The sequence below is a fragment of the Salvelinus sp. IW2-2015 genome, linkage group LG18 (genome assembly GCF_002910315.2).
Source record: "Salvelinus sp. IW2-2015 linkage group LG18, ASM291031v2, whole genome shotgun sequence".
Lineage (NCBI taxonomy): Eukaryota > Metazoa > Chordata > Actinopteri > Salmoniformes > Salmonidae > Salvelinus > Salvelinus sp. IW2-2015.
The window spans coordinates 33,792,981-33,819,309 of record NC_036858.1 but is presented as its reverse complement, the minus strand read 5'-3'; the positions used below and the strand labels follow the sequence as shown (position 1 = coordinate 33,819,309).

The 26,329-nt window shown below is 41.1% G+C and overlaps 1 protein-coding gene across 1 annotated transcript; it reads left to right on the top strand.

The window, feature by feature from the left end:
• The first annotated feature begins 6,076 nt into the window (after positions 1 to 6,076).
• On the top strand, positions 6,077 to 26,028 carry LOC111977420 (cGMP-dependent protein kinase 2-like). Its single transcript, XM_024006832.2, has 19 exons — positions 6,077 to 6,225; positions 8,215 to 8,779; positions 10,318 to 10,484; positions 10,565 to 10,678; positions 11,098 to 11,203; positions 12,386 to 12,449; positions 12,537 to 12,614; positions 12,809 to 12,903; positions 13,275 to 13,343; positions 13,436 to 13,534; positions 13,721 to 13,871; positions 14,003 to 14,139; positions 18,161 to 18,250; positions 18,672 to 18,813; positions 19,931 to 20,094; positions 20,482 to 20,604; positions 22,682 to 22,744; positions 23,630 to 23,696; positions 23,803 to 26,028. Exons 2-19 carry the CDS (start codon positions 8,283 to 8,285, stop codon positions 23,896 to 23,898), a joined length of 2,322 nt encoding a protein of 773 aa, XP_023862600.1. The 5' UTR covers positions 6,077 to 6,225; positions 8,215 to 8,282; the 3' UTR covers positions 23,899 to 26,028.
• Positions 26,029 to 26,329: the final 301 nt, after the last annotated feature.

Sequence of the window (26,329 nt, the reverse complement as noted above, 5' to 3'; positions counted from 1 at the left end):
TGCCTTGTCCCCCTGCCTTGCCCTCCTTGTGTTAGAGTTCAACCCATAGTTCATGGGAAATCATTGAGGATCCGTGTTCAAGTGGACATGTATGTTGGTTGACCTACTATGTTCAAAATGACAATTAGAAATAAACATACCATTTTTACAGTACATACAGTTGTGTGCTTTAAAAATAACACACAGTCAGGTCCATCATTATTGGCACCCTTGATAAAGATGAGCAAAAAATACTGTATAAAATATATAATACAAATACTGAGCCATATTGTACGCTCCAAAAATTGGGAAATTATATTATTTTATACTAATACAATTGCTCAGAGAAAGATATCATAAAAGTATTAGTGGTCAAAAACAGATAGGGGTCAAAATGATTGGCACCCCTGTTTTCAATACTCCAGCACCCTCCCCTTGTGAATATAACAGCACTGAGCCTTTTTCTAAAATGTTTTGTGTGATTAGAACACATTTGGAGGTATCTGAGACCATTCCTCCATACAGAATCTTTCCAGATCCTTGGTATCCTTTGTCTGCTCTTATGGACTGCGCATCTTAAATAATGTATTGTTTCATTTTGCAGTCACTTTTATTGTGAATCAGAATAGAATATGTTTCTGAACAGTTCTACATTAATGTGGATGCATGCTACCATGATTACGGATAATCATGAATAAATCGCAAACAATGATGCGTGAGATCGTTACAGAGGCATTAATATCATACCCCCCCCCCAAAAAAATGCTAACCTCCCCTGTTATTGTAATGGTGAGAGGTTAGCATGTCTTTGGGGTATGATATAAAATGCTAACCTCCCCTGTTATTGTAATGGTGAGAGGTTAGCATGTCTTGGGGGTATGATATAAAATGCTAACCTCCCCTGTTATTGGTAATGGTGAGAGGTTAGCATGTCTTGGGGGTATGATCTTTGTGCATCTGTGTCTCTACAAATAAAATTGACCCCAAAATGACACAACACATTATTTGCCATTCATTTATATTGGGCACAGCATAATCCCAAACATAACCAAAACAAACTGCAAATGCATCCAACAAGTTTGTGTAGTCATTGCGTGCTATGAACATGGAACCAAATACTTAATTTTTGACTAACGTTATTCACTATATGTGAATTTGTCTAAATACTTATGAGACATTAAAATGGGGGGACTAGATACTGTACATAAAGTGCATTCATTCTAAACAGTAAAACATATGTATGAAAATACCTCAAAATAAAGGTGACATTCTGTACTGTCACTTCAATATACATTTCACCTCAAATCCAAAATGCTGGAATATAGAGCAAATTAAAGGTGTTGGCTTCACTGTCACAGTAGGAATGAGTGTACCACCTTTTTTTGTTGCATCACTTTGCATTGAATACCATGCAGAGTTGTGGATCAGGGGATGCCTTTGTTATGCAAATGTTCCTTTAACATGAATTGTGGAAGTGTGCATTTAAGTCTCTTAATTTCATTGCTCTGCTCTGGTTTGTAGTGCCCTGAATGTGTGTGTGCCAAAAAGCATGGATTGTGCTGTTTGAGGTGAGGTCTTTGAACTGACATGAATGGGGGAAATGGGGGAAAGGCTATAGATTGGTAGTATGGAAATAGTTATCCATTGACATGAACCTCTTTTTCCTTAAAAGGGTCAAAATCCTTTCCAACTGGCCAAGTAGTAGAGGTTCAAGAGATCTGCTCAGTGACATTTCGCTCAAAGCTACAGAATGGAAACTTGAAGACATTTGGAGATATCTTTGAGTTTTGGACCGACCTGTGGTTGCCATTTTACTCAAAGATTTTCCAGCCGACTGAAGACAGAGCCAGTAATGTTGGGGGGGGGGGGGGGCTCCAGTTGGCAGCAATGAGCAGACTGACTTCAGTAAGACTCAGAAACCAACGGATTTCAGTTTCCTTTGCAGTTTTTTGTTGAAGGCCTCTCAGGGTAGAAAAGCCGTCAAAGCCACAGAGAGACACAGATGCATTTCTTTGAGATGAATATGCTTGATTTTCATCTGTCTTTATTCACTATGTGAAAGTAAGACATGAACCTTTTATAGTGTACACTTCCCTGTGTTTTATTTGACACCAACAACTGTGATTCAAGAATTCAGAGCAGCTCACAGAACATACAGAAATATTCTCTCCCTGTTCATGTGTTTCCAAGACAAACCAAAAAAACGAATGGAAACGCTTTTGATGATTCCTGATATCAAACTCACTGCCTTCTCTACTACCCTGGGTGCTGCAGGCGTATAACAAACTGTTTATGTAGCTATGTTGCCTGCCCTGTGCCCAAGGAAGAACTTTAGTACGAGCATTATACTGTTGGTATACATTATATATACTAAAGACATAGTATATTACATTTATTCACATTCTTGTACTGAGGTGTAATACTCACCATATCAATGCTGAAAGAGTAAGTATTGTACAGTAGGAGAGGGTTCACACACTTTATCAAGTGCTCACTCCGTGTTGTTGTATATATATTACATTGATGTGACATGGGAGCCTCTCAAAAAAACGGCGTCGGAACATATCAAGCATATGAATTACTCATCGATATATATATTTTTAGACTGTCTTAGATAATACATGTCAGCAGTCATACTGACAGCTTTCAATGAGTTTTCTAGAATAACTTGATTCATATTCCTGAGAAATGCCATACTAAATAAAATAAAAAAATAATAAATAAATGCAAGACATCATGCATCGTTTTGGGCAGCTAATTTCAACTGGAATAATTTGAACACATGTTCATCCTGTCTGTATGAATCAGTGGGCTTTACGGTTACTGTTTGTCGCCCTTAAATATCGATATGAGCCATAAGAAAGTGTATTCCTATTGTAGGCAAATCTTTATGTGAGATTCTAACCTTGAACAGCTCCTCCAAACTATTTTATTCTTGAGTACTGATGAAAGAAAGATCCCCTGATTTTGTTGTTGTGACAGGAGGCACAAGACCCGTTTTTGGAGTTATTGGACAGGTGATAACAGACGCCGAGATTATTTTGAATCTAATGAATTGCTTATTTAGGTCGCCTGTGACGTTTTTATTGGAGCTGATCTACAATTTAACGACGTTCTTGTGTGAAAACAATGTCCGAAGTCTGAACTGACAGTATGTCCGTCTTGTCAACGACTATGATGTCTTGTGCCTTTTACTATGTTTAACACAAACTTTCCTGTTTCCTAAAATAATCTAATGCACAGAAGCATTCCTTATGTCATATTGACAACTGTCTTCTACCCTTTCGCACAACTCAATCCAAATGCACGTAAGATAATTATTTGAATATTCAAAGTGGTGAATACAGAACAATGCTTTGCTAGAGTCCATATTCATATCCAAAATGGGTACTGCGAACAAGGGGCAGTTATTGTGGTTGTTCTTTAGATTTCATAAAAGCCACATCAAGTCTGAGAACTAGGCTTACTCTGCACTTGTTGTTCATACTTTACACGAAGTTGATTCTGAATGTATTTAAATTCACATGTAACTACACATGAACTGCTCCTATAAAACCTCTGTGGAACATGGTCCTTATAAGAGTGGATCAAGTCAAGTGTTGTTACTGTATTAAAGTAACTACTGTAAATGCCACTTAAAGTCAAGTGTTGTTACTGTATTAAAGTAACTACTGTAAATGTCACTTAAAGTAAAGTGTTGTTACTGTATTAAAGTAACTCGTTAACTACTGTAGATTTCACTTAAAGTAAAGTGTTGTACTGTATTAAAGTAACTACTGTAGATTCACTTAAAGTCAAGTGTTGTTACTGTATTAAAGTAACTACTGTAGATTTCACTTAAAGTCAAGTGTTGTTACTGTATTAAAGTAACTACTGTAGATTTCACTTAAAGTAAAGTGTTGTTACTGTATTAAAGTAAACTACTCTTAGATTTCACTTAAGTCAAGTGTTTATTAAAGTAACTACTGTAGATTTCACTTAAAGTAAAGTGTTGTTACTGTATTAAAGTAACTACTGTAGATTTCACTTAAAGTAAAGTGTTGCCCACAATTGTTGTGTTTAACAATTGATGATTGTTTCCATTTATTTTGAATGCTCTCAACAAGAAGTTGTCCTCCCAAAGATTCAAATTCTAATTGATTTAGTGGAGCCCGTTTGTGCAATGATACATAATACATGTGTAATTAGGCCATTTGATGCTTTTCATTTGATTAATAGATGATTTAGTTCACCTCAAATATTTTTAACAAGAGAGTCCATCGTCCCCAATACAGCCCACAGTCCTTAATTAACCAGAATAATCCTATGAAGATTGAATATAAATATACTAAGAATCATTCATTATTTTGTAGCAATTCATTCAAAACAGCAGTCACCTTAGTGCATTGGCTGTAGGGTCATCTTTGAAAGTTTGTGTGCATTTCATTTCAGCTTTGTCTCACTTATATTTTGCACAATGATGGCAGTACTCTTTAGTTTACCAGATATTTTCTGGACATTATTATTACATGTATTATTTGTATTATGTTTCTTTGGTGTACATTTCCCAATTGGTACAACTTGACTGTGTCTTGATCTTATATTGTGTTAATATATTAAGTGTACTCTTCATGTAATATGCATATAACTATTTAACACATTATATATTAGAACAAGTCATTCATGAAAAACACCTATTAACTGATGATAGGTCATGCGTAATTATTTCTGGAACTGAGCACAAAATTGGTCCTTCGTAAGTATTTTTGTTGTCTACTGCAAAAACTCAAATTAAGTCCTAGAATCATTATTCATTTTTGTCAAAGACAATTTGCAATTAATTCACTCTCACTTTTTATATGAAGAGTACACAGATTTGTTTTAGGACTGGTGTTGTATCAACTGTAAAGTTATGTGGTTCATCACTGGTTGACTTTACCGATATGCTTATGCCAGTCTATGCTCAATGCATTCTGTTTTGTATAAAGTGAATGTAGCTATTCTCGATGCCATCACCATTCTGAGCTTTTAAAGAAATTTAGGAGATTCAGGTTTAGAAACCATTTTAGATAGTATTGTATAGTACTGTATAATAGTTCATCTGCTGTTGACATACATGTTGTTTTCTCTTAACTATCTATACTGTATGTATGCTAGGTAGAAATGAAGATGTATAATATTTTAAAACCAGTTTGTGTGACAATCAGTTTCAGTAGCTAACTGAGAACTGATATGAGGGCATTTATTTCAATGCATTTGATGTCAAAACCATCTGCATGCTGATATTATTGTTTATAAGCACTATTTTACCATTTAATAGCAACAGCGAAATAACTATACACCATATATGGGCATATATTTGATAGGCCAATTCTGCACAAGATGAGGAACTCTGTCAGTTAAGTGACCTTTTATAACTTCCTCTGGTGTTACAGACTCTTGAAAATGAATACAATTTGCAACGTCAACATTAAACTGAGGTTTAAAAATGTTGTTTCTTGAGACTCAATGTGAGTCATCCGTAAACATTTGAATTAAATCAATCTGATCCAGAGTTCAGTATGTTTCAATAACTTCGTTGAGTGTGCTGTCAAAGGTGTTTTAACAGTTGTGGTTTTTTTCAGAAAAGGTTTTTGCTTTTTATAGATCGTAAATGGCAGAGTACGTCACTGATTGCCAATTGTTATTTCACTGTTCAATACATGTCACATTTTGAGAACATTGTCAATAATTCCAAAAATAAAGAATTGAGTTATCGTTTTTTAAATTGTTGTTGCTGGAGGCATCCTCAATTAAACCTTGTGGAAATAACCTGCAGTCGCATAGAGCATCTATTCTGATAAAACTGAGTCAAATATATGCTAATCTACTGAACTTTGAGAGAGGTAATCAAGACATACGCCTGGCCATCATGTAAACGTATAATATACTAATATAATAATATAACGCAAGGTGTGAATATGGCCAGTATTCAACTCCGTTTCTACATCGATAAACACCATGCGACCACCAGGGGTAGCCACCAGAGGTAGCCTTGATTTTTCTTGCGGTCATTGGACCGAGTAAGAGTACCATTATTTCCACATAAGTACTCACATTAACGACAACTAGCGTCTGAGGAGGATGTCACAGATCACAGTCCATTCAAGGGAGATGACCGTCTTTGTTTTTTTTCGCAAGTGTTTGAACATCTGGAGAGGCTCGTTCATTACATTTATGAAATACTGCATTACATTTTGAGAAACCAGGAACGTACTCGACGATATTGTAAGTAATATAGCTACGACTTAGGCTATTGTTGTGACATATTGCAGGCTAGTGCAATTTCATTTAGGCTATGATAGGACAAGTTCTGATGTGTGGCTGTGGCTGTGTGAACTTTTGATTTTACAACATGTATACCATATATACATGGCATTTTTAATCATACTTGTTGTTGTGTTGCTGCAGCATACTGTAATGCATGTCAGTGTTTCAATATCATAAAATTATAATTATTACATTCTCTAGAACAGGGGTCCCCAAACTTTTTTGCATCAGGGGAACCCCTTTGTGATAGCAAATACTTCAGGGACACCCTCATTATATCTGAATACAACTCCTACTTTAGAGTTTGATTAAAAATGGTATATAAGCAGTTGTACTATTACTGTTGCAGTGCATGGCCGGACTAATGAAGTCTTGGGCCCTGGGAAAAATGTCTCTTTGATGCCAAGGGGGGGGGGGGGGGGTTTTAAAATATTTTAAAGCCCCCCCCCCTTGGCATCAAAGGGACATTTTTGCAGAATTGAAGCAAATTTCCTGCAAATCTATACATTTTTCCTTGGGGAAGAGAAGACATTTAGCAGTTTTAGAACTATTTTCGTGCAATTATACACATTTTGCCATGGGGCAAAATATACATACAATTAGATATTTGGGGATGGGAATATTGCTAGCAACAACAGATTAAATACATTTTTGAAGACGTTTAGAGAGTGCAATACAATACAATGTAAGTATATATATATATATATATATATATATATTAAGATCTGGTCGCAGACTCCCTGCAGTACCTCATCTGCAGACATCACTTTGGGAACCACTGCTCTAGAATAGCATTCTCAAGATATAGTGATACATTGTATCTCAGTTATGTCAACGTTTCCTTTGGAAGATATTGTATCAGTTCCGTGCAATGAATGCAGGAATATAGGCTTCCTTATTTTCACAGTCATTGGCTTGTACAGTATTTTTTCACCAAGTTTCATTCATTGGAGGTTAAACTGAATGCAATTGATGCTTGGAAATTTAGAGGTAGTTTGTCAATTAAATATTATCGTAGGGATGAATCTCCTGTGGATTCAAAATCTATTCAAGATGATCTGTTGCTGATCACATCTATTTTAACATAAAGGGACGGCTCCAGGTATAAGCAGTTGCTTAGGGCCCCAGGCCGCTAGGGAATTACAGGAAATTAGCTGTAAAACAGAAATGTTTTCCCTCTGCCCATGGCAGAATTTGTAGAATTGAATGAAATGTGTTATAAAATTGAGAAATGTTCTCTCCACAAAACTCAGTCGGTGTCTCAAATTACTGTTAAGAGTTAGAATAGGTCTCCCGAGTGGCGCAGCGGCTTCCGGGTTAGGGGAGGGTTTGGCCGGGGGGGCTTTACTTGGCTCATTGCGCTCTAGCGACTCCTCTGGCAGGCCGGGCGCCTGCAGGCTGACTTCGGTCATCAGTTGAACGGTGTTTCCTCCGACACATTGATGCAGCTGGCATCCGGGTTAAGCGGGCGGGTGTTAAGAGGCGCGGTTTGGCGGGTCATGTTTCGGAGGACGCATGACTCGACCTTCACCTCTCCCGAGCCCTTTGGGGAGTTGCAGCGATGAGACAAGATCGAAATTGGATATCACAAAATTGGGGAGAAAAATAAATAGTTAGAATAGTAGAATACACAAGGTGCAAGTTTGAAATTTGTGCATCAGCAATTTGTCTCTTGTTATGTCAGTCACTGACAGTCACTCAATTATCCATGTCAATTATCCATGTTCACTCAATTATCCTACAAGTTAACAATTCTTTAGATTGGTAAATTAGTCTAGCTAGCTATCTAAACTTGTAGTAATCATGGCTAAATACCGACCAGGCACGCAGGGCACGTGCCCAGGTGCCCTGACCTCCAGCCATTGATTTTGTTAGCTACCAAATCTCGATTAGAGCCCCAAAAAGGACAGAGCCGGCCGTAACATAAAGCATAACATTCTTCTCAAGGAGAAAGGAGACTTTTCACCAGACGGAGACCTATCAGTGACAAGACGAGGGTGACCAAGAGCTTTCCTATGGTGGCCAGCCAACAGCTGGCCATGGGCAACGGTTCAATCAAAGCCCCACGGCCAGAGGACAGATGCCTGGCCTTCAGCCTCAAGGTGGAGCCTCAGGGCAGCCCAGTGTGGGACACGGAGCCCCTGAGGCTCAGGATAGCCCACCTGGAAGAGGAGCTGGCCCAGAGGGACCAGGAGTTTAAAGCCCAGGAGCTGCAGCTGCAAAGCCTGCAGAGAGAGCTGGAGGCTAAAGTCTCCCATATAGAAAAGCTCCAGGATGCCATCGGCTACAACAGCCTGGGCCGCTCCACTCCGGCTCCCAACTACCCCAGCCACCGCATGCTCAGTGTCATCAACCAGGGTCCCACCCGCTTCCACAGGGTGGCCGTGGAGGTCCACTGCAGGCTCAAGGCCAAGGAGGGCGTGTCGGCTGAGCCCACCTCAGGGCACTTCTGCGGGGGTTTCAGAGCCCAACATGTGTCCATAGAGAGGGCCCGTGTCCGCAAGGACTCCAGGTGGGTGTCAGACATCAACAGTACCACACAATGTTGTTGAGGATATTGGAAGGGATAATAACTCTAGAAACATTTCCATGTAGTGGTGGACAGCCCAGACTGACTGTCCTCTATTGTACTTGTTCCTATTGTCTCATTCTCCCACATTTAATTACATTCTAACCTATTTCCCAATAGGCTAGAAGCAATCAGCCGGGTCTGTGATGATAAAGCCTGCCTTTAATCATTATTTGTTCTCACTGAGTCCGGTGTCTGGTATAGGCTACATGCACATAAAAAAATAACTATGCCGGGATTCAATCTGATCTCAAATCAAATCACATTTTATTTGTCACATGCGCCGAATACAACAGGCGTAGACCTTACCGTGAAACACTTACTTACAAGCCCTTAACCAACAACGCAGTTTAAGAAAATATTTCCTAAATAAACTAAAGTAAAAAATAAAATAACAATAACGAGGCTATATACAGGGGGTACCGGTACCAAGTCAATGTGCGGGGGTACAGGTTAGTCGAGGTAATATGTACATGTAGGTAGGGGTATCTTGCTTGGGCCGCAATGCACGTTTTAAAGTCAATGTTCCCGTGTTCACGGAGACCACGTTCACAGGAAGAGGTGCATATGTCGGTTTAATTGTAAATGACCTTTTAAACGGCGCATTGTCCAAATCTGTGTTCTGATTGATTCTCGGCCCAAGTGTTCTCAGGAAAACTGTCTGACTCTCTTGAAAGAACAACAGCTCTGGCCAAGCCTTTGTAGTGTCTGCCACTCCAAGGAGATTCGAAATCCTGTATTAGCATTGGGGATAATTGGAAGGCACACGGGGAAACAAAGGCGTTGAGCATCAACATGCAATATGTATGGACTGGATAATTATGGCTTCAATTAAGCAGACCTCGGTTGCCTGCCTCATACTCTCCTGCTTTAGTTCATTCACCAGGTCGATATTACGTTAATGGACTGGCCCTCGGCTGTCTGATGTGAATACATAGGCCTTGTAGTTAAGAGGGATACAGGGGGGAAACTGACAGCACTAACGGTACTACATCAACAGTTTTGTCTTTTATGTGGCTGGTTTAGAGACGAGTGACAACATAGTGCTTTGTCCATCTGTGAAAACATGAATGCTGTAGTATAAATACAGTAGTAACGGCGTCGTTGAAAGTCTCTCGTGACTAAGCGTTTACTCATGGTCGCGCAAACTCAACCACCAGTTAGCAGCCCCTACTGTATGTAGGGCTTAGTGGGCTGTTTAAGGTGAAATAATTCGACTTTTGGTGTGCTATCCTAGTACTTTACTGCAATACATTGAATTATTTTGTTCAGAAAAGTTATCCAGAGGCAATAAAACCCACATTATTCAAAATAATCTGCCCATTTGTGCTCCAAGTACCAATTTACTTGACTTGCTGTCAAAGCTGATCTTTGACTTCCAACTAAAACGCTGGATGAATATTGATATGGAGGTGAAACAAGCCTTTGACCTCTACAAGTAGAGTGTCCGTGCCTCTTATCTGTGCTCCTCCTGCTCCCAGCACCAAGAAGCTAATCAATGACGCCATCATGAACAATGACTTCCTGAAGAAGCTGGATCCGCAGCACCTGAGGGAGATGGTGGACTGCATGTATGAGAGGATCTACACTGATGGCCAACTGGTCATCCACGAGGGAGAACCAGGGAACTACCTCTATGTGCTGGCAGGTCATATTGACTTTATTATCTTCTCACACAGTATATCTTTGGCTGTTTGTCTATACTCAGGCTAGGTTTTGTCCCTTCAGATGGCCTGCTAAAGGTCACGCAGAATGGCAAATTGCTTGGAGAGATGCGTCCCAGGACTGCCTTTGGAGAGTTGGCTATATTGTACAACTGTAAGAGAACTGCTACAGTGAAAGGTGAGTTTAACTAGTAGAGTCTCTAGAATGAGAGGATTTCCCCTTTGAGATACAATACTGTCCCACCCACATCGTAAACAAAGTGTTCATACTCAAGTGCAACAAACCACGCATGTGACATACATGATTACCAATGTATGACAGAGCAGCATTGCGGCACATGATTTTCTGAGAAGTCACCAAGGGACTATTAAATCGTCATTAGAATGTGCAAAACCATATTTCACACAGGTGCTTTCTCGAATCTTGCATGGAATAGTACTGTAGGAAGCACACACCTTTTTCACATATTGAAAGTACGTTCATGCAATGTTCACGCAATGTTTTGCCAACTCACATAACGTTCTAAGGATACCCGGCCCTGTGAATGTCTGATGTTGTGTGGCGTGTTGATCGGACTTGTGATTTCCAATGGCCAGCTGTATCCCAGGCTCATATCTGGGCTCTGGACCGTCAGACCTTCCAGAGTATTATGATGAAGTCTACACAGGCCACACAAGAAGAGTACTTCAGCTTCCTACGCAGGTACAGCTCGAGGCTTGGTCCTCAACCCTGAAGCAGGCTTTGATGTCTAAGGGAGATGAGATGCATGAAAGTTTGAGATGCGAACGCATGTACAGTACACTGACGAAGCCAAACATTAGGAACACCTAATGTTTGGCAAATAGAAATCCAATATGGATGGTGTTACTGTAAGAGATAGATGGGTTGAATGGAGCTGAAGGTTGGGAATAATAACAGCTAATAACAGCTAAGATAACTGATATAAAACATACAGTGTCCGTAAAACGTATATAGGTTCAGAACTTTTGTGAAATAAATAAATGGTTGAGGTTAGAGGAAGGACAGGAGAAAAAACAAACAAAATATTCATGTAAAATAGACTGTGCCAGTAAATTGTATATAGTATGTATAAGCTGGAAGTAGAAGCCTAAGTGTTGTTGTTCATTAGTTTACTCCAATTAGCAAAGAAGTGGTAGGTTTAAAAAGTAATAAAGGAAAATATATTTAAATAAAGATGTGTATATATATGTATATGTATGTATTTATGTGTGTATGTATGTATGTGTATGTATGTATATGTATATAAATAAATGCAAAAAATATATATGGGGGATTGGAAGTGATGCAGACAATTACATTGATGGAATTTATCTGCAATATTAAAGCTGATCTACCCCCTAAAAAAAATTGAAATAAACATTTTACATTAGGAACACCTTCCTTATGTTGTGTTGCAATATATGGAATGGCATCAAACCATGTGTTTGATGTATTTGATTCCATTCCATCATTCCGCTCCAGCCATTACCACGAGCGCGTCCTCCCCAATTAAGGTGCCAGCAACCTCCTGTGCTACTACAATACCCCATTCAAAGGCACTTAAATATTTTGTCTTGCCCGTTCACCCTCTGAATGGAACACACACACAATCCATGTATCAATTGTCTCAAGGCTTAAACATCCTTATTTACGCTGTCTCCCCCCTTCATCTACGCTGATTGAAGTGGATTTATCAAGTGACATCAGTAAGGGATCATAGCTTTCACCTGGTCAGTCTATGTCATGGAAAGAGCAGGTGTTCTTAATGTTTTGTACACTCAGTGTCTACTATTAAGTTTATCTTTGAAGTAGTTGGCAATATGTTGCATTGCTAATTCCACATTTTTTCCCCAATAACAATCTCTGTGTCCTTATCTTTTACAGTGTATCTCTGCTGAGAGACCTGCCAGGGGAGAAGCTTTCTAAAATCGTTGACTGTCTGGAAATTGTGAGCCTTTTACTTTGTTTCTAATCAGCCTTTTTTTTATAACAGGTGATTTGGGAAGATTGGTTGATTATTTTGTCTCATGCCTAGGACTATTTTGATAAAGGAGAGTATATCATTCGGGAGGGCGAAGAAGGGAACACTTTCTTCATTATAGCTAGAGGAGAGGTAAGACACGAATGAGACACGTTTCATGTTTGTAGCTGAAAAGAGTCACTTTCGTATCTGGCGTTACAGAGAAGTTAAAGTGCTTTATACCCGACCGTGATAGATCATGCAATCTTGATTGCAGAAAACGTAGTCTGCCATTTTGGATCGAGGGCAAAAGAGATAGCCCTTAACATGCTGTGGTTTCTGGCCAGGTGTGTGTCACCCAGACCATGGAGGGATGTACTGAGCCGCGGGAGATAAAGACGCTGGGTGTGGGCGACTACTTTGGAGAAAAAGCCCTCATAAGGTAAGAGCTGTTACTGATCGCTTTGACCGACTCAAAATGTTAAATGGGCAAAAGCACTCTGGCCTGGTTTGTTTTGCACCAAGGCAAGTTTCAGACACACTTGTAACACACCGTCGGTTCCCTCGTTCTCCCATGTTAATATGCGTTTGTCCACTTTCTATCAATTGTCATTGCTAGCCCCCTGACTGACAATCCACACATTTTACCCACGCGGTTTCAATCAAATCCTTTCACAATATTGTAGAGTAGTGGGCCTTGGAATGTCTGTCTGACAAAGATATGCATTATCCGGCGGCTATTGCATGATCCTGTGGTGAATTTGATTCAATTGTGTGTAGCTCTGCTGAATACGACTGTCTGTTTCTTTCCAGTGAGGATGTGCGTTCAGCAAACATCATCTCTACTGAGAATGACACACAGTGCTTGGTGGTGGACAGAGAGTGAGTGCGTTCACTGCACACACACTCACACTCACACACACACACACACACTGAAAGGAAACAGCAGTCGTGTGTTTATGCTACCTCTCCAGCAACTTCAACCAGATGGTGGGCACTTATGAGGAACTGCAGGTGTACCTGAAGGATTATGTCGAAGAGCTCTCCCGATGTGACGAGAGGAGAAATGCACTGTAAGTTGTTCCACAAAATTACTGTTTCCACATAACTCAAATAACAAATGGCAGTTACATTGACAAATACCCAACCACCCCAGACATTTTAGGGCCCCACTGTGGGCAGAAACAGAGATTTAGGAGTTGAACCCAAATGGTTCCCCCTCCCTCCCTCCCTCCCTCCCTCCTTCCCTCTTTCCACAGGCCCCATACCCCCGTTATCGACTCGTCCCCAGAGGCCCAGGAAGTGCATCGGCTCAGGGAGAGGATTGCTGTCCTCCCCACCCATGACCCCTTCCAGGACCTGGAGATCATAGCCACACTGGGCATGGGTGGGTTCGGCCGAGTAGAGCTGGTGAGTGGCTTGACGTCTGGGTCACACCACACCATAAAGCAACGGCAAAAACAACAGCATAGGGCATAGGCCTACAGTTGCTATAAAAACGATGTAACATCATGTCAATAATTGTTATGCTTATATTGCAGGTGAAACTGAGAGATGAAGACACCACATTTGCTCTGAAGTGTATTAAAAAGAAGCACATTTTGGACACGAGACAACAGGAGCACATCTACTCTGAGAGGAACATCCTTCAGCTGACCAAGTCACACTTCATAGTCAGGTCTGCGTCACGCGCTCACAATGCTCTCTGGTTGTCCTCACACAACACTGCCTATTGCAGAGTCCGCAAAGCAGTGTAAACATCCATAGCCTTTTATTCAGGCTTTTGTTCAAGCTTTGACAACTGCAATGTTTTCTTAGAGTACTTCACATGATACATGTTTATATCAGTGTAAAGGAGTTCCAATATGAATGGAACATGACCGCTATCACCTGGACCATGTGACAATCAGGTTCAATCTAAAGAGCAAGGACCACTACTCTGTCACTGTAAGGTCTACACCTGTTGTACTCGGCGCACGTGACAAATAAACTTTTATTTGAAGAGGGAGACAAGACATATTGATGTTTGCAAGGCCTCCCATGTGGAAAATCATATACAGTGGGGTCTGAAATGATTGACACCATTGATAAAGATGAGCAATAATGACTGTTTAAAATACTTAGCTATATTGTATGCTCAAATGCTAACTTCCCCTGTTATTGGTAATGGTGAGAGGTTAGCATGTCTTGGGGGTATGAAATGTTGAGCATACAATATAGCTCAGTATTTAAATGATTTATTTCATACAGTCATCTTTTATCAAGGGTGTCAATTTCAGGCCCCACTGTAGATTTTGTACTCTATTTCCAATCATCATTTGCTTTTTGAGGATCCTGTATTGTTTCATAAACAACGTATGGTTATACAACATCATACAATCACAGTAGGTTCATTTATGCAAAGTGGGACCTCGTGTATCCACTGAATGCATAAACAAACAGTTAAGTGAAGGACAAATTCATTGTTCAGATCTATGAAACAGAGAAGAGAGTGTTTGTATTCACCATGGAAATGAATACAGCATGTATTGTATCCATCTAGTCAATGAGTAACGCATGTTTAGAGCGGTTTCAAACAAAAGTCAAACTTGAAATATAAATGAGGCAAATGCTGCCTAGACCAGTCTTACTTTCACATACTTTTGATAGTTTTAAAATTCATGAAACAAATACTGTGATCTAGTATAACTAGGTTTCCATCCAATTGGAGACAGATTTTCATGCCAATATTCTAAAAATCTGCATAAAACAATATGCCCATTTTCACACCAGAGATGTGTCTCCATCAAACTGACTGATTGCGGATAAAAGGCTGTGCTTGATGACATAGTGCGCATAAAAGTAACTTTTTTGCGATTTTAATTCCAATGTACCCGAATAAAAAGTTAAATGGGTTTCAATTGCATTTTTCAACTCGACTGATGGTCTGTCACAAAAAACGTTACGTAATATCGCAAATGTGCCCACTCTGGTCTTGACACGTGCACTATAGCCAACAGCTCACAGATACAGTGTGGGTAGGGCTAACTATACATGGTGAGATTATTATGGATCATTTTGATTTGTCAAAGGGCAGCCAAACATCGATCATCATGTCACCAGAATAAGACCCTCGAAATGTATTGGAAAGGAGCATCAAGCTCACTTTCACCACCCTGTGAAGTTCACATTAATGGATTTAATCTGTAGCCTAATAAACTGCATGCTTTCACGAGTAGTAGTGGGAGAACCACACAACATACAGTACCTGTCAAAAGGTTGGACACCTACTCATTCAAGGGTTTTTCTTTATTTTTACTATTTGCTTCATTGTAGTATAATAGTGAAGACATCAAAACTATGAAATAACACATGGAATCATAACCAAAAAAGTGTTAAACAAATGTTTTATATTTGAGATTCTTCAAACCCTTTGCCTTATTGACAGCTTTGCACAGTCTTGGGATTCTCTCAAACAGCTTCATGAGGAATGCTTTTCCAATGGTCTTGAAGGAGTTCCCACATATACTGAGCACTTGTTGGCTGCTTTTCCTTCACTCTGCGGTCCAATTCATCCCAAACCATCTCAATTGGGTTGAGGTCAGGTGATTGTGGAGGCCCGGTCATCTGATGTAGCTCTCAAATAGCCCTTACACAGCCTGAAGGTGTGTTTTGGGTCATTGTCCTGTTGAAAACAAATGATAGTCCAACTAAGCGCAAACTAGATGGGATGGCGTATCGCTGCAGAATGCTGTGGTAGCCATGCTGGTTAAGTGTGCCTTGAATTCTAAATCAATCACAAAGAGTGAGCACCCCACACCATCACACCACCTCCTCCATGCTTCACAGTGGGAACCATACATGAGGAGATCATCCGTTCACCTGATCTGCATCTCGCAAAGACACTATGGTTGGAACCAAAAATCTCTAATTTGGACTCATCAGTTTTCCACCGGTCTAATGTCCATTGCTCGTGTTTCTTGGCCCAAGCAAGTCTCTTCTTCTTCTTGGTGTCCTTAGTAGTCGTTTCTTTGCAACAATTCGACCATGAAGTCCTGATTCACATAGTCTCCTCTGAACAGATGTTGAGATGTGTCTGTTACTTGAACTCTGTGAGGCATTTATTTGGGCTGCAATCTGAAGTGCAGTTAACTCTAATGAACTTATCCTCTGCAGCAGAGGTAACTCTGGGTCTTCCTTTCATGTGGCGGTCCTCATAAGAGCCAGTTTCATCATAGAGCTTGATGGTTTTTGCGACTGCACTTCAAGAAACTTTCAAAGTTCTGGAAATTTTCCACATTGACTGACCTTCATGTCTTAAAGTAATGATGAACTGTTGTTTCTCTTTGCTTATTTGAGCTGTTCTTGCCATAATATGGACTTGGTCTTTTACCAAATAGGTCTATCTTCTGTATACCACCTCTGACCACCACAACTGGTTGGCTCAAACACATTAATAAAGAAAGAAATTCCACAAATTAACTTTTAACAAGGCACACCTGTTAATTGAAATGCATTCCAGGTGATTGGCTCATGAAGCTGGTTGAGAGAATGCAAAGAGTGTGCAAAGCTGTCATCAAGGCAAAGGGTGGCTACTTTGAAGAATCTGTTTAACACTTTTTTGGTTACTACATGATTCCATGTGTGTTATTTCATAGCTTTGATGTCTTCACTATAGTAAAGAAAATAGTAAAAATAAAGAAAAACCCTTGAATTAGTAGGTGTGCCCAAACTTTTGTCTGGTACTGTATCGTCGCTTGACTCCAAATTTACTTCGATGTGATGGTTACTATATTTCCACATAAAGGCGTTTCCACCGCCATTTCTCGCATAATACATTTTACTGACCAAAAAGATCCCTCCATGTCGAACGAACAAATTGTCTGTCAGCATTTATAAAATCCCCTGTTTCCATCAGGTCAGTCATGACTTTTTTCATACATCAGGTAATTAATCCGCATGAAATGGAGGGATGGAAACCTGGCTAGTTTTAGACAAAGGGATGTTTATTATTTCCCAAGTGATTTAGTTCCATTGCCATGACTCCCATGACTTGAGAGTGAAAGGTCTCATTTCACTGAATATCCTATAAGACAAGTCAGCCCTCAGATTGACACGGGAAAAGGGACTGTGGAAGTGAAGGGTGTTGACCATGAAACAAGAAGTGGTTCATGAGAGGAAAGTTAGAACTGTTCCTATTAAGAGTGAGAGGCCCATCTCCACGTGTTCTAGGGTCCAGTATGAGTTGCTAAGGAGTCCCTTTGGAGAATGTCGTTGTCCTTGGTCTCACCGCGGAGTGTAGACTGAGGTTTGATTTATCCGCCCTGTGACATTCAAGGACAAAAGGTCTGGGCAAACACTGATTCCAGCTGCCACTCAAAGAGGAAAGTTCAGTTTGAATGCCATATCCATCTTCGCACATCTCTCTCTTTTTCAAAATGCTCCTTTCTCTCACTCTGCTTTCCTAGTAACTGTTCTTTGGGGCTCAATTGACAAACAGATCCAAGGCAAACAAAAAGCAGCTTAACACCTGAAAGTACCTCATCCAAAGAAATATACTGTGGAGCAGAAGACCTCTGTCAAGCAGTCATGTCTTTAAGAAGCCCAGAACAGTAACATTGTCCTCTAAAGCCACACTGGGCATTGTCCTCTAAAGCCACACCAGCCACATTGTCCTCTAAAGCCACACTAAGTCCTCTAAATGTCACTTTGTGTTCCAGGTTGTTTCGGACATTCCGAGATGACAGGTATGTGTACTTGCTACTGGAAGTCTGCCTGGGTGGTGAGCTGTGGAGTGTACTACGAGACATGTGAGTGTAGGTTGTCTTACATCTGCTAAAACACCTCAAAAGCTTGTAATCAATAGAGCTCGCCAGCTTGTAGTCCTAAAAAACAAAACATTTTAGGATTTACCTCTAGTTCGTACAGCCATTCCTATGGGCAAAATGAATAAAAATTCATAAAAAGTTATGTTAGCTGATTAAGATTATCTCATAGAACAAAATTTATAAGATGTCTTAAGCCTGTGTTTATCACAGACCTTATTTTCAACGTTTATTCCAAAACCCTTCAAAAACTCCATTCATTTTCCCATAGGCTTTGTCCAATGAACCATAGTGGAGTTTGTGCCTTAAAAAAGAGGCCATTACTATCGCTCTTATGATGCCATTTAAAAATAATCAGTACAAAATTCTAGTATGTGTCTTAATGTTGGCCTTGACTGTGAAACAGGAGTTTCTTTGAGGAGCAGACAGCCCGCTTCTGCATTGCCTGTGTCCTGGAAGCCTTTGACTACCTCCACGCCAGGGGAATCATCTACAGAGACCTGAAACCGGAAAACCTACTACTGGATGCAGAAGGCTATGTCAAAATGGTAATAGACCTTAATTTGATCACTGCTCATTTTCAGTTGTTTGTACATAGTCATACACTACATGACCAAAAGTATGTGGACACCTGCTCGTCGAACATCTCATTCCAAAATCAAGGACATTAATATCGAGTTGGTCCCCCCTTCACTCCTCTGGGAAGGCTTTCCACTAGATGTTGGAACATTGCAGCTGGGACTTGCTTCCATTCAGCCACGAGGTTTAGTGAGGTCAGGCACTGATGTTGGGCGATTTGGACTGGCTCGCAGTCGCTGTTCTAATTCATCCAAAAGGTGTTCGACAGGGTTGAGTTCAGGGTTCTGTGCAGCCTAGTCAAGTTCTTCCACACCGATCTCAATAAACCATTTCTGTATGGACCTTGCTTAGTGCACGGGGGCATTGTCATGCTGAAACAGGAAAGGGCCTTCCCCAAACTGTTGCCACAACGTTGGAAGCACAGAATCCTCTACAATATCATTATACTGTATGCGGTAAGATTTCCCTTCACTGGAACTAAGGGACCTAGCCATAGACCATTATTCCTCCTCCACCAAACTTTACAGTTGGCACCATTCATTCGAGCAGGTAGCGTTCTCCTGGCATCCGCCAAACGCAAATTTGTCCATCGGACTGCCAGTTGGTGAAGTGTGATTCATCACTCCAGAGAAGGCGTTTCCACTGCTCCAGAGTCCAATGGTGGCGAGCTTTACACCACTCCAACCGACACTTGGCATTGTGAATGGTGGTCTTAGGCGTGTGTGCGGCTGCTCGGCCATGGAACGCTTCCGATGAACAGTTCTTGTGTTGACGTTGCTTCCAGAGGCAGTTTGGAACTATGTAGTGATTGTTGCAACTTTTTTTTGCGCGCTACACGCTTCAGCACTCTGCTGTCCCATTTTGTGAGCATGTGTGGCCCACCATTTCACGGAGTCGTCGTTCCTCCTAGACGTTTCCACTTCCCGATAACAGCACTTACAGTTGACCGGGGCATCTCTAGCAGGGCAGAAATTTGACGAACTGACTTGTTGGAAAGGTGGCATCCTATGACGGTGCCAAATTGAAAGTCTGTGAGCTCTTCAGTAAGGCCATTCTAGCCAGTACAGTATCTGTCTGTTTCCTCAGGCTGACTTTGGTTTTGCTAAGAGGATAGGCCTGGGGAAGAAGACATGGACATTCTGTGGGACCCCAGAGTATGTGGCCCCAGAGGTCATCATGAACAAGGGCCATGACTTTGGAGCTGACTGCTGGTCTCTAGGGATCCTCATCTTTGAGCTGCTGACTGGCAGGTGAGTCAGTAGGACAGTATGACATGTGGTCTGCCTTTGACAATAACAGTGCCCCAAAAGGGTGGAGTGTCGTGGACACTGAGTATGTGCTTGAATCTTGAATAAGGCTCTTCAGGCACTTCACTCTGTGAGGAACCATTAGACGTTAGGCCTCATTCCACAACCACGGTAACATATTAGACCCTCATACACTCAACATCCTAGTGTCAATCAGACTACTTGAGATAGCTTGTTGGGCTGCATCAGACAATACAGTGTGTGTAAGTGTCCCAAGCATATCCACGATACCATTTAGCTAGAGCCTGTCATGTTCATCATGAGCAAGATCCCTCAGGATCCCCTATTTGTTTTCTACCCGTTTTCTACCCTCCAACCCACCTCTTCCAGCCCACCATTTTCTGAAACTGACCCTATAAAGATCTACACCATGGTCCTCCACGGGATTGAAAAGGTTGACTTCCCCGAGAGGATCAGCAAGCGCCCCGATGACCTCATCAGGAGACTCTGCAAGTATGTGGCTGTGGCATCACTGACTGCTGCTGTAGTAATCCCATTAAGCGACAAATAAGAGGCTGTAGTTGAATTAAATGAACAGTGTGTCTGTCTACTTTGTTTGAGGTAAAGCCAACACAAATAATGAAACTTTAGTTCCCCATAGGGCGGCGCACAATCGGCCCAGCGTCGTCCGGGTTTGGCCGGGTTAGGCCGTCATTGTAAATAAGAATTTGTTCTGAACTGACTTGCCTAGTTAAATAAAATGTAAAGAAATAACTAATAATAATTGTGGTCATACGTACATCCTTAAAAACATAGGTGCTGGGCTAATAAAGTATAACCTACATGAAAAGAACAGAAAGGTCTACTGAAAGAGAGCGTATTTTACTGGTTTGTGAATCACTGACACGCCCCCGGTTAAAGGGGAATAAAACAGCCCAAGAGTTAACACACAGGAACTTTATTTAAACACACATATGGGGATGCACATGAGAATGAAAAGTGGGAAAGTTAGTAGAATGGCTGTGCAGTGGTACTGGAACACAAGAGATTGGTGGCACCTTAATTGGGGAGGACAGGCTCGTGGTAATGGCTGGACCGGAATTGGTTTCCATGTCTTCGAAGCCTTTATTTTAAGCCGTCCTCCCCACTGTGAATGGTAGTGGTTCTGAAACAGGATAAACAGAGGTAATGAATCCACTGTATACAATACTATAACTGATAGCACGAGTAGCGCAACAAGGTTATTAACAAGGGAAAGACTGTATGAAAATGTATATGCTACCTGCACATATGACAATACAGCTATACACAAAGGCAGCATACAGCCATAGTAACAACCAACTATTAAGTTCAGAGATATGAGTGAGTCCTGTTGTTGATGGGCAGAGACGTTGCCCTCTGCCACTGCTTGAGAGACACCGTGTGACCTGTATATTTAAGAGGATGGACAGATGTCCATCCCCCTAGTAACATCCCTAGCAACCTATCAGGGCACAAGTCACACAGGTCAGAGAGCGTTTGAGAGGCTGGTTTATGGTACCCCCTAGACTCTCAGGCTCCGGTCATGGGGGATGGGGAGTGGAGTGTGCAGCTCGGGGTTGTGAGGTGCTAATAACAGTCACCGGCAGGGAATTTGTAAACACTACTCACTGTATTCTCCCAATTAGCACCTTAACACCAGTAAACCTGACGAAGATCCTCTGGATCTAAACGTTGTCGTGGTGGTAATTGGCAGCATATAAAGGATGTGTTTGTCAATTCAATCTGGCAGTCTGCTCCGATAGCAGAGCACTCTGTACTGAGAGTGCCAAAGTACTCAGAGTGCCAGAGAGAATAATTAGGGAATTTACCAACGCCCTTCACTTGTGGATATGACAGGTGACAGTAAACGTCTGCAAAAATATTTTATTAAATTGTTGCCAGCAGCACAGTTACATTCAATAACCCTCTAAATTACTTGAAAACAGTCCAACTAGGTCTGCTAGGTCAGTAGAGTGTGTTCACTCATTTGTGTCTGGAAGTAGCTAGTAAGCTAGCCAACTTTAGCCAGTTAGCTTGGGTGCTTGACTGCTGTTGTGAGTTCAGAACACTCGGATAAACCCTACTGTACTCTTCGGCCAGAGCGTCCAGTGTGGCGCTCTGAACGCTCAGAGAGTGAAATTCTCTGAACTTATGCATGGACAATCTGACAACGCTCTGAATTTACTAACGACCCAGAGTGCACTTTGACACACTTTCAGCTGACAAAACAATATGTTGATATTCGATTGGCCATAAATAGGCTACTGGATAAGGCTAGTGAGCACCATGTTTCAAATCCTTTGGCCAGCTCAGTGAGTCACACAGCAATTGTGCCTTTAGTAATTGACCAGACAAAAACAATTGAATGTAATTGGTCCATGAGTGGCCTGCATTGACAATAATCACATATCAAACCAGACCAGGTCAGAATCAAATAGGCTGTGTCATATCTACTGTATCAACCTGCTTTCGTGTGTATAGGGTATTAGCTGCAATCATGTTGTCAGCATTCTGTTTGTCCAGATGGTTGTCAACAATAACAGGTACATATATATTGTCCTGCCTTTAGGCTCAACCCTGTGGATAGGCTTGGTAATAAGAAGAACGGAATCATCGACATTAAGAAACACAAGTAGGTCTACTTCTTTTTAATAAAGCATCATCAACACCAACTACACACCTAGACAGATCCTAGATCCTAGCCACCAATCAGCTATTGTTCTTTAACGTATTCAGCCATTGATGGATTTCTGATCAAATGTGATATAAATCCAGCTCAGTTTGAACAACTTGATCAGTGGTGCCTTCATAACCTGTCGGCTATGGATCATTCTCTCTCCATTCAGTCACCCAGAGACATTAGGATAATTATTTCAGAACCCATTGGTGTCATACCTCTCTGCATTGTGCAGACAAATGTGTGTTGAGCACCCCCCCCTTCTCTTCAGTATCATGTCACAATAGGGAGTATTGCATAAAAAACAGCACTTTCACCTGGGAGCAATTAGCTGTGAGAATGGGGGGTGCATTTGTCTCCTTATTTAATCAGCAGAGCCTGAATAGACCGTAGGACTGGCAGAGCTGGCTTCCTCTCAACAGTCATCCGAGCACTAATGCTCGAAGCTGGAGGAACTCACTGAGCAAATCATAAAATCGTGACAGCCATTTTGACATCTGTTTGGTCATTAGAGAGATGTTCCTGTTCTGTGTAGGCGAGTGATGTTTGGTAGAAATGGTATGTAAACATTAGTGGCCCTATTAGCAGTTCAATATGACCTAAATCATTCTGTTGTTAGTGTTGCTGTGATTGAATACTCCTGTGCGTGTGTCTTCCTGCAGAATAAAACATTTTGTTCACTGCTTGATGTCTTTGTGGGGTGATGTGTGTGCATGTATGCAATATCTATACCAACTGTTCTGTATTGTATTGGGTCTGGTGGAGTGTGTGGGCACTGGGGGATGATGGGATCTGTAGTTCTGACAAAATTAATAGCTGACTTTTTGTGACGTCTTGCAGGTGGTTCCAGGGCTTCAACGGGGAGGGGCTGAGATGCCAGAAGCTAATATCCCCACTGAAGAGAGAAGTGAAGTGTTCTGATGCATAGTACTCTATTCACAGAATTATACCGTCAAAGGAGTTATTGGATGTGACTGTATCTGACTGGTGTTCTTTGATGTTCCTCTCCCCAGCTGAAGGGGCCGATGGACCACAGCCACTTTGACATCTTTCCCCCAGAGCTGGAGGAGCCTCCAGATGAGCTGTCAGGCTGGGACAAGGACTTCTGAGGTGCCCTTTTGAGCCTCTACTCCGCACAGCCATGTCTCCAGACAGGTGGTGTCACTCTACTACCTGTCGCTGGTGTTCCACTACTGCAGTGAGCTGTGCTATCTGACCTAAGACAATAGACACCACAGAAGCAGCCTCGACTGAATACTGTAATCCCATCTCTTCCCTGCGGTTGCCATACTTGCCATATATTTGACATCATGAGTGCCTGGCTGTTGCTGCCTTGCAGACGAGAAGATCGCCTTTTTTTGGCTCTTGGCCGGAGGAACAGTGTGTGAAGTGTCCCTTGAAACTCTCATGAGACAGCAAGGACTTTCATCAAGTGATTGATTAACTTTGAGTGTCAAAAACACTAATCTCATTCAAATTCTTTCCCTCAGACAGAAACCCTTGGGACAATGGAAGTAAATAAAAAAGCTTCTTGATTGTTACAATTAAAAACCAATGCATTTTGGCTTTTGGAATTCTTCAGGGTTTTTAACAAAAGCAAAGAAGTAATGAGGGTTTTATACAGTACATTTCAAAATGGCCTACTATGGACAAATCACTATAAGAAAACATACTGACCAATTGTCCTTGACACATTACACACAATACATATTACAGTCACACATTATTTGCATAGTCCGGATCCGAATAGTCCATCTGTAGATGCTCTACAGATGGTCATATTATGAACAGACAGACACATTATCATATGTTGATAAGCAACTGTTTGCTAAGGTTAGGGTAAGGGTTAAGTTTAGGGCTAGGGTTAGTAGATACCAGTGGCGGTAGGTGCCGTTTAAGATGAGAGAGGACTATTTTTTTAATGAGCATGGCCTTATTTCTATTACAGCATATTGGATGGCTGTCATTCATATTCCATTCACCCAGCTCAATGTAACATCGATAGGTTTAGGCTACTACATTAAAAACTTCTTCAGGATCGGTGGATCCCCTGCGGGACAGTTGAGCTAATGTAGGCTAATGCAATTAGCATGAGGTTGTAAGTAACAAGAACATTTCCCAGGACATAGACATATCTGTTATCGGCAGAAAGCTTAAATTATTGTTAATCTAACTGCACTGTCCAATTTACAGTAGCTATTACAGTGAAAGAATACCATGCTATTGTTTGAGGAGAGTGCACAGTTTACAACGTTAATAAACATGTTGTTAATAAACAAATTAGGCACATTGGGCAGTCTTGATACATTTTGAACCGAAATGCAATGGTTCATTGGATCAGTCTAAAACGTTGCACTTACACTGCTGCCATCTAGTGGGCTGGACTAATACATTATGGCCTTTCTCTTCTTTTTAAAAGATGATGGTAGAAAAAAAATACAAAAAAATGTTGTTTTTTTCTTTGTATTATCTTTTACCAGATCTAATGTGTTATATTCTACATTCCTTTCACATTTCCACAAACTTCAAAGTGTTTCCTTTCAAAGGGTACCAAGAATATGCATATCCTTGCTTCAGGGCCTGAGCTATGACATTTTTGGCAAAAAAATGTTTTTTAAAGGGGCCGATCCTTATTAAGGTGACCAGATTTCTGAAATGAAAACCGGGGACATTTCTAGTTCGGCGGTCAATATATCATTAAAATATCCAATGTCTATTAAATAAAAAAGGGGACAATTCCGGTTTCATGTATTTAGTCTAACAGGCACACTGTGATAGACAGAGAAAACAACTATATTACAGAAACACTACAGACAAGACAGAACAGCCTTTCAGTGGTCTGGGTAGAATAAGAGCAGAAGAGAACATGAGCAAAATTTAAGAAAACAGAGAAATGTCACGCCCTGATCTGTTTCACCTGTTCCTGTGATTGTCTCCACCCCCTCCAGGTGTCGCTCATTTTCCCCATTGTATTTATCCCTGTGTTTCCTGTGTTTCCTGTCTCTCTGTGCCAGTTCGTCTTGTATGTTTGGTCAAGTCAACCAGTGTGTATTTCCCCATACTCCTTTTGCTACTCTCCTTTTTCTAGTCCTCCTGGTTTTGACCCTTGCCTGTTTCTGGACTCTGTATCTGCCTGCCTGACCATTCTGCCTGCCTTGACCTTGAGCCTGTCTGCCACTCTGTACCTCTTGGACTCTGATCTGGTTTTGACCTTTTGCCTGTCCACGACCATTCTCTTGCCTACCCCTTTGGATTATTAAACATTGTAAGATTCCAACCATCTGGGTCTCGCCTTGTGCCTTGATAAGAAAATAGTATATGTAAAATATTTAACAACATAAAAAAAAAAATAAGATGATGAGATTGGTAACTACATAATATACTTAAACCAACATAATCTGTATATTTCTCAGAATAATGTATTTTCTTCAGGATTGCTCTGTCTTGCTCTCTGGCCAGCTTCTCCATGAACTCCTGGCAGGGGAGGTTGAAGTTTGTCTTCACAATAAGCATGGCCTTGATGGTAGGAACAGTGAACTT

What these genes read in the sequence shown, in the direction of transcription:
- LOC111977420 (XM_024006832.2), top strand. Translation starts at nt 8,283, where the DNA reads ATGGTGGCCAGCCAACAGCTGGCCATGGGCAACGGTTCAATCAAAGCC. An exon ending in GAGAACTGCTACAGTGAAAG is followed by an intron (nt 10,679 to 11,097) that starts GTGAGTTTAACT and finishes TCCAATGGCCAG; the next exon opens with CTGTATCCCAGGCTCATATC. An exon ending in TGGAGTGTACTACGAGACAT is followed by an intron (nt 18,251 to 18,671) that starts GTGAGTGTAGGT and finishes ACTGTGAAACAG; the next exon opens with GAGTTTCTTTGAGGAGCAGA.